The sequence below is a fragment of the Pimephales promelas genome, chromosome 2 (assembly GCF_988280905.1).
Source record: "Pimephales promelas chromosome 2, fPimPro1.hap1.1, whole genome shotgun sequence".
In the NCBI taxonomy this organism is placed as follows: Eukaryota; Metazoa; Chordata; class Actinopteri; order Cypriniformes; family Leuciscidae; genus Pimephales; species Pimephales promelas.
The window spans coordinates 8,228,478-8,236,688 of NC_142770.1; the positions used below are offsets into that span (position 1 = coordinate 8,228,478).

The 8,211-nt window shown below is 35.0% G+C and overlaps 2 protein-coding genes across 2 annotated transcripts in view; one reads left to right on the forward strand and one right to left on the reverse strand.

Annotated features, from left to right (window-relative positions):
- Positions 1-774: 774 nt before the first annotated feature.
- cnot9 (CCR4-NOT transcription complex subunit 9) lies at positions 775-5,989 on the reverse strand. Its single transcript, XM_039682974.2, has 8 exons — positions 5,806-5,989; positions 5,027-5,209; positions 3,063-3,178; positions 2,868-2,977; positions 2,675-2,784; positions 2,435-2,533; positions 2,151-2,242; positions 775-1,290 (listed from the first exon to the last, which is right to left on the reverse strand). The coding sequence occupies exons 1-8, from the start codon at positions 5,821-5,823 to the stop codon at positions 1,122-1,124; spliced, it is 897 nt and encodes a 298-aa protein (XP_039538908.1). The 5' UTR covers positions 5,824-5,989; the 3' UTR covers positions 775-1,121.
- Positions 5,990-6,868: 879 nt separating this feature from the next.
- ftcd (formimidoyltransferase cyclodeaminase) overlaps positions 6,869-8,211 on the forward strand; it is a 6,514-nt gene continuing 5,171 nt past the window's right edge. The window contains exons 1-3 of the mRNA XM_039682888.2: positions 6,869-6,986; positions 7,779-7,962; positions 8,047-8,175. Of these exons, the coding sequence (XP_039538822.2) occupies positions 6,933-6,986; positions 7,779-7,962; positions 8,047-8,175 (367 nt within the window). The 5' untranslated portion in view covers positions 6,869-6,932. The remainder of the gene's footprint in view (positions 6,987-7,778; positions 7,963-8,046; positions 8,176-8,211) is intronic.

Here is an 8,211-nt window from a genome sequence, read left to right on the forward strand (position 1 = left end):
CACCGAGCCAAAGGCTGGAGCGTTTCCAGACTCCTATACGAACACACACACACGCGGTCAAACACTTTCCATCACAGACATCCCCTCCATGAAACTCTCACCTTGGGTTTAACGGCGTATCAGTTTGTTCATTACACAAAAGTGATTAGTACTAAACTCAACTGACCGTTCGGTTGATATGCCGCTTGTAACTGCACGGGATTTTATTTCACTGTTTATGGAAAATGGCTCATATACATTTCTGCATGGTGAATAATGGAATAAAACTGAAGAGGTGACAGTACTTTTAAAATAAAAATTGTTTACCGCCGGTATTACTGCGTAAAAAAAATAAAAAAATGGTTTATTTGAAAACAAATGGCTATTATTGTATTACTGCTCCAGAGCAGGTTTTTGCAATGCCACTAATGGCCAGCAGGGGGCAGCCAATGCGTTATCTTTATTTTTTATAAACGTAATCAAGATGCAAAAACAGTATGTAAACTATAAATGTTTGAAACTGTAGTATACTTTACTTTTTGTCCAATTACGTCATTAATTCAGCAAATGTCATCAGTGATCTCTGGGGGAATTTCTTTTTGCAATATTATCAAAAATCAGATCTAATTTAACTAGTTTTATGACATTGTGTTTGGACAATTATAGAACAAATTATATTTCTATACGCTCTTCCTCAGTGTCATTCGCTTAATTTCTAAAAGCCGAAATATTCTAATTCATCCTCAAGACCGGAAAAGCAGCACAGCGGTTGGCGATTTCACTTGACATTTACGATGACATGAGACTGTTTATTTAACAGCTTTCAAAATTACAAACACGTTCTCTTTTTTTGTGATGAAAAATACAGACAATACAGTCTTTCGATTCCTCTCGATTCTGTCAAAAAGGCATAGAGGAAAAGGAAAGAAAAAAAAAAAAAAACCTAATAATGGATGAGACTGACTCTTCCTCAGTCCAGCAGAGTCCAAAGTCAATTATAATATCTCGAAAAACAAACCGTAAATGCTGAGCACCATTTCTGATCATCTTGGCAAAAAATATTAAGTGCCCTTGTATGTAAGAACAGTCTGATGTGTGGAAGGTGAGGTGCTGGCCGTTCTGGAGGGTTATGGATGAGTGTGTTACTGAGGTGGTAAAGGGATGCCGCGGGGGTCTGTGACCTGCCCTTCCTGGAGGTTTTTGACGAGCTGTGAGAGCCAGCGTTTGGTGGTGGAGTCGTCCTTTAGCACTTGAGCAAACGTGGTGTCCTTCAGCTGGTCCGGCAGACACTGACGCAGAGCTTCTCTCGCCCTGAGAAAGACAAAATAGTGTTTTAGAAAGTCAAGTACACTGATGAAAAAATGATATGATCAATAAGTTATGACAACACTCAGTGTAACTCAGTAAAATAAGTTAAGCAATTTTCTACTTTTTTTTATAAGTTATACACGATTTAACTCGTTTTTTAAGTCAGTTTAATGTGATTAAACTTATATATATATATACAAATATATATAAACACACACATGTATATATACGTATATATATATATATATATACACACACACACATTAATAAAAATAATTTAAATACATTTTAATATAAATTAAATCAAATAATATTTTAAATTAGAAAAAAAGAAAAAATATGTATATGAACATAAACGTATATTCTAAATGTATATTAAAATTTTAATTTATCTGTTGTATCCAATTTGTTTTTTGTTTTGTTTTTCCGTTCAAAATGTATTTGGTTTAAATTTGGTTCAAAATATAATGTATTAAAAATGTAATTTGGTTTAAAATGATTGTTTTTTTAATCTACGCTATTGTTCAAAAGTTTAAGGTCAAATATTACAAAATATTACTGAAATATTTCCGTAATAAAATATTATACAACACAAATATTACATAAAAAAATACGTTTTTTTATGTAATTTACTCCTGTGACGCAAAGCTGAATTTTCAGCATCATTACTCCAGTCTTCAGTGTCACATGATCCTTCAGAAATCATTGTAATATTAGTGTATTTAACCAGGTTTTTATATTTCACATAAACATCAAATGATTAAGCAGCACAAATCTTCAACTTTTCCCAACTGCAATGTGTGCACCTCCTACAGGCTAAAACATGAGCAAGGAACTAGAAAATCAGATGGAAAAAAAAATACCTGGAGTTATCAGAGAGTCGTAAATAACATCTCACAACATGTTTCAGAAGGCGAGCTGAAGGCTCTTTAGACAACTGAAGAACCATCTTCCCCTGCAAGACAAAAAGCACAAAAAACCCACGCATAATACTTAAGCTTAACCAGCATTTAAATGAGCCAATCACAATTCAGAACTTCGAATCAGAGACATTATAAAGTGTCCAACGTGTTTAACTTTCAGTCTGATTGAGATAAGTAACAGATGCCAATCAAGCATAATAATAATTTTGAACTAAGTTACTCACCAGAATCATGGCAACATGCGAAAAGCGTTCGTAGGTCTGGCAGATATACGCAAGACCCGTGTCATCCAAGAGGATCTTCTGCAGTATAAATGTGGCCACCTGAGAGAGAGAAACAAATGCGTATGTGGTTTAAACACCTGCATCTTTCTGAATCCTGGATTTACCCGAATACAAGTTCAAAATTGGCCAAAATAATACATATATGTGAGAAGAAATTTGGTGCTGTTTTTGTAACCGAACCGTTTTCGAAAGCTCACTGCCGGACTCCATGATGCGCAAACAGAGAGGAATGATTTCTGTGGTCAACAGGAAGTTGATCACCTCCTGCTCATCTGTTTTCACCAGCGCTCCTGTAAAACAACCACATGTCATTACACACTTATTTACAAATAAGAGTCATTGGAGTTTTTCCTGCATTAGCCGGTTTTCTTACCGATAACACCCAGACTTGTGAGTCGCAGGTATTCGAAGGGTCGAGTTTTACTGACCGTGTGCAGGAAGGGATACAGAAACAGAGGGATGTGAGCTGCCAGGAAAGCAGAGCTGAGGATGAAAAACAAACAAAAGAGTCAGTGTGGCAGAGGATTAAAGACAGTGTTAAATCTGGTGTACACAAGAAGTGAGTTACCGTGTCTCCACGTGAGAGGCCACACACTGCAGCAGTGCTAAAGCGTTACACACTCGGTTAGACTGATGTGCTGTCAGTGTCGGGGGATTTATGGATGGGTAGATGTTCACAATTTCCTGTAAAAAAAGAGAAAAACAATGATACCTGGTAATGTCTCTTTAAAAATAATTGTTTGAACCTGTATTATGAAATCTAACCTTTACTGTTATTATTATTTATTTTATCCTTACATCATTTTCTAATGTTTGGATTAGTTTTTGAATTACTTTCAAATTATTTTACTGTCAACTATTAGAATTTCCATTCAAACCATTATATTTGTAAACCAAATTTACAACCTGAAAAGTCAATCCAGTCAATTAAAAATGCAGTTACATGTCACTTTATACATAAACATTTTAAAGTGTTTTAAAGTAAGAATTTGCTTCTTTTTTTTTTAAAGAACAAAATGTATAAATTGCAAAAATTTCCATTACTTCATTCATTCATAAACGAAAATGACAAATTACTTATAAATATTATTAAATGTTCATATTATTGCTTTTGTCCCCTTTAATATTTCAATATATGATTTTACTGAAATGTCATTGATTTATCCAAAATCTTTATAAAATGTCAAAATAAACATAAATAAAAATGCAGTTACAAATCACCTTATATAATCATATTTTTCTTTTTGTATTTCTTTAATTGTTTTTGTATAATCATTTGCAAAAAAATATACAATATTTTATACATATTTTAATTAAGAATTTTTCTGAATAATATTTCTTGATACATTAATTCATTATATTATTTTTTTTACTTTTTCCCCCTTTTCTTTGTTTTAATTTGAATTTAATATCAAAATATTTGAAAAATTATTTTCTAATTGTTGTACTATCAAATGTCATTATTTTTCAACATAATAAAAACAATATAGAAATTGTTTAATTAATAAAAATGTGGTTACAAGTCTCTATTTATTACAAATCACAATTTGATATAAAAAATATTCAGTTGAATCATTTTAGTTCAGTTTTTGTTTAGGCCTACACAGTTGTAATTATTTAAACAATATTTTAAATTATTAGTTTGTTATTCTTAATATCTTACAATTAATAACTAATCGTATTATTATTAAATCACACATTCATGATTAATCTAATGCCAACACATTTATATAGATCAACAAATAAATGCAAAATTCACTCATGAAACTCTGCCAAGCCGGCTCTCGGACAGCGTGCGATCCCGAGTTCATTTTGCTTGCCTAGTTGGGGACACTTAATATTCAACAATATTATTGATCTGACTAGGGGTGTGTAACGATACACAAAACTGACGGTTCGGTTTTCCCAACGGTTTTGACGTCTCGGTTCGGTTTAGAAAGCTAAAATTGCTTTTTTCCTCTTTTTTTTTTTTAAACAGTGGTTTAATGAAAAATGTGTCTTTGTCTTTAAATTACAATTAAACATTTTGCAAGGATTAAAAAAAAGCCTAAATTCAGATGCTATTTATTTTTTAGATATAATAATCCACACCCAACACATTGTATGAAAACATTTAAACTGAACATAAGGCAGTTTTTGCATTAACTTATGCGTTTACTCTAATTTGTTCTTGAAATATAATAATTGACAGTTGCTTTCATTTTCATGAAAGATATGAAAGTGACGCTGCTGTATGAGAACTGGACTAGTCTGGACGATTGCATCATTTTGTGCAGAACTGATACATAGATGAAATGAACTAATTTCATAATTGATGATCTTTACCACGAAACTGAATCAACACTGAACAACCACCAAAATGCTTAATTTTCCTGTTATCACTGTGAAGACGCTTTGAAACAATCTGAGCTGCGTTTCCCAGTTTTATGAGCCATTGCCAATGGTCAATTTACCTCGTGATACACAGCCCAGTATTGTATAAAGCGCTATGATTTGACTTGACTTATTGAATTCAACATGATTGACAGGCACCTGTAGGAGAGCCGCTATAGTCCCGCAGGAGTGCCAGAGCATCGGGGCCAGATCCGTCACAGACTCCCTCTTCTTGCTAAGCTCCAGCAGGGCGTTCTCACGCGTCTCAGGACTGGAGAGCTCATTGATCCACTGATAGATCTTCTCACGGTCCACCTGCGCCAGACCCGCCGTGGTTACAGTCTACAGGACAGACACAAATCTCACAACTTACTTCTTCAAAATAAAACAAGAGAAATCCAATTCCAAGCAACTGATGTATATCAGCAATTCAGAACCAACTTTTATTAGGCAGTCAAGGCTGATTCCCAGTCCCTTTTTTATGCATGTATGTGGAAATGTATTTATTTATGCTCTTTTCTGCTCAATTTATATTTCTTATTAATGCTTGTTTATGCTTTTTACGTTTCTTAATTATAATGTAATACTCTTATAGGCCTATTCAATTATATGAATTAAAGATTTGATATCTTAATATTCCTTATGTAATCCTTAATTATTAATCCCACATTCATAACTAATGCCAACACATGTTTACAAACAGCACAGTGCACACATGTGGAGAAACTCGATTGACTCAATTCCTTACACTATACGCATGCTAATAACTATATAGAGTCACACTGCGCAAGATATATACGCAAATTCTAATATAAAGCAACATATATGCTTTAATATTATCACCATAGTAACCGAGAGTATTAGCTTTAGCCGCGTTAGCTCTATCAGGCCCCGCCATAAACAAGCGCAAAACGCCCAAAACCGTTAAAAAATCTCACCGCTCCTGTAGCCAACATCCTCCCTGTCACTTTATTGTGATCTCCAGAGTAAAAGTGAGTGGTAGTTTTTAAAACAACGAGAAATAAACCGGGTTTACATTAGCAAATGAGCTAATAAAAAAAAAACAACAGCCTTCCGCTGGTGTTTCTTCTTGAACGGTTCTCTTCCGGTTGGCGTTTCTTCTTCTTCTGCGCGAGTGCGGGTAATGACGAATCCAGTGTTCATTGCTGCCACCATACTGTTAATAAATGTATTGTTAGTTTTATTCATAAAAAAAATTAATATGATCAATTATAATAACTTATTGTTGCAACATATTATTATAAGTATTCAAATAATAATATATAATAATCATAAGGACAATAATAATAATAATAATAATAATAATAATAATAATTTGAATCTGCCTTGAAAAGCATCCTGAAAATAGATATTGCTAAATTTCACTCATTCTGTTTGCATTCCAACTGTTTTCTGTTTTTGTGTGTGTGTGTGTGTGTGTGTGTGTGTGTGTGTGTGTGTGTGTGTGTGTGTGTGTGTGTGTGTGTGTGTGTGTGTGTGTGTGTGTGTGTGTGTGTGTGTGAACTTTACACTTTTCATTCTTGCATAATGTCAGTGTTGCTTTGAGGGTATTTTGTGCCATCCAAAACATGGGGAGGGGTAAAGTTGTCCTCGTCCAACTCTTTGGCCCCTTTCTGGATCATTCATTAACCAGAAATCACAGCCTGTTTTTTTTTTTGTGTGTGTGTGTGTGTGTGTGTTTTGTTTTTTGATGTGATCGATGCAACTGTTTTGCTTTTCAAGAGTCATTTAGGCTATATTTGTTTCTAAAGACCAAATGTCATTGAACAACCATAAAACCAGCCATAGCCAGAAACTGTTGACATTGTATCCTGACCTTTAGGGAGGTTTTCCCAAAGTCTGAACAATGTGTGATGGGAAACCCTCCCCAAAAGTGTTTATGTGAAGATAGAAGAATCATTGCCAAAATGACCTAAATCCAGTCCACAGGGCAGGTTAATTATTCAAAATACATGTTTGCAGACACTTTATATGTTCCACATTGGGGAACCAGGGTAGTCAGTAGACAAGTGGGTGAGAGGAAAGTTAGTGTTTTCTTGCAGTCATGGCTAAATTTGTGGAATGTGTACCCAATTTCTCAGAAGGGCGAAACAAGGAGGTAAGACTTTGACTGGATTCATTTAAAGGTAATTTGGTACTGATAACCAAATTACCAGTACCCATCATCTACCAAATTATCAAGTTCTTCCGTCGATGTTGACTGAACACTTCTAAAATACTCTGACAGAGCATATTCAACGAAGCCTCAATCAAAACCATGCAGTCCGTCTGACTAGTCCGAGTCCCGAACGAAATTATTCAAATGAGCCGGTTCTAGTCCGAGTCCCGAACGAACGACTCTATTTTATTTTACTTTTTAATTTTTTGTGCATTAAAAATATACACCGAGTCAAATTAGTGAGTCGTTTCTCTTTATAATTTACAGCACGACCAGTGTAGTCTTGCTGAATGAAATGACTCGTATGCGCTGGTTCTTTTAGTGAATCAAACCGTGAACCGCTGTCCGATTTTCAAGCAAATCCCTACGAATCGGTTATTCTTAATTTGCAGCATTCTTGAACGAATTATAACGAAGTAATTCTTTCTAGTGAATCAAGAACAAATATCGTGACCTTTGTAACCATATTATCGAACGAATGACTCTAATGAGTTGGTCCTTTTTAGTGAATCATTCACTAAGGCTAGTACAGCAACTCTGAGTCATATCTATTGTTTATGACAAATTCATTAAGTATTTTTGTTTCGTTTCTTTGTTTAGTAACTCAAAATTAATAATGTTTAAATGTTTTTCTTTATTATTAGCCTATTATTTTGTTTAGGCCGTATACAGTAGCCTAGGTACAGAGTTTTTTTGCATTACATGACAATATTTTGGCCAAATAATATCTAGGTTATTGATGCCATAGCCGATGCCATCTCGGCCACGGAGGGCTGCAGCTTGCTGGACGTCGATCCAGGGTCTTCGACGAACAGGACGGTGTACACTTTTGTGGGCCCACCCGAGGCTGTAATAGAGGGGGCTCTGAACGCTGCCCGTGTTGCGTTTAAACTCATAGACATGACCAAACACTCAGGTAAAGCTGGGGAGGCAGTTGCTGATATACTGTAAAGTCATCATATATCACAATTTATTTTGTAAAAATTATGTTTTTGAACAGGTGAACACCCTCGGATGGGTGCGATGGACGTGTGTCCCTTCATACCGGTGCAGAACGTCACCATGGAGGAGTGCGTACAGTGTGCCAATACATTTGGCCAGAGATTGTCAGACACGCTGCATGTTCCAGGTGTGTTTGTATGGGCCAAGGTCATGGTGTCTATTG

Bases quoted from the DNA above. Each gene is read 5' to 3' on its own strand.
- cnot9 (XM_039682974.2), bottom strand. The intron at 2,243-2,434 runs GTGAGTAACTTA...TTTGTCTTGCAG, and splicing joins CGCATGTTGCCATGATTCTG to GGGAAGATGGTTCTTCAGTT. The intron at 1,291-2,150 runs GTATTTTTTTTT...TGTCTTTCTCAG, and splicing joins CGACTCTCTGATAACTCCAG to GGCGAGAGAAGCTCTGCGTC.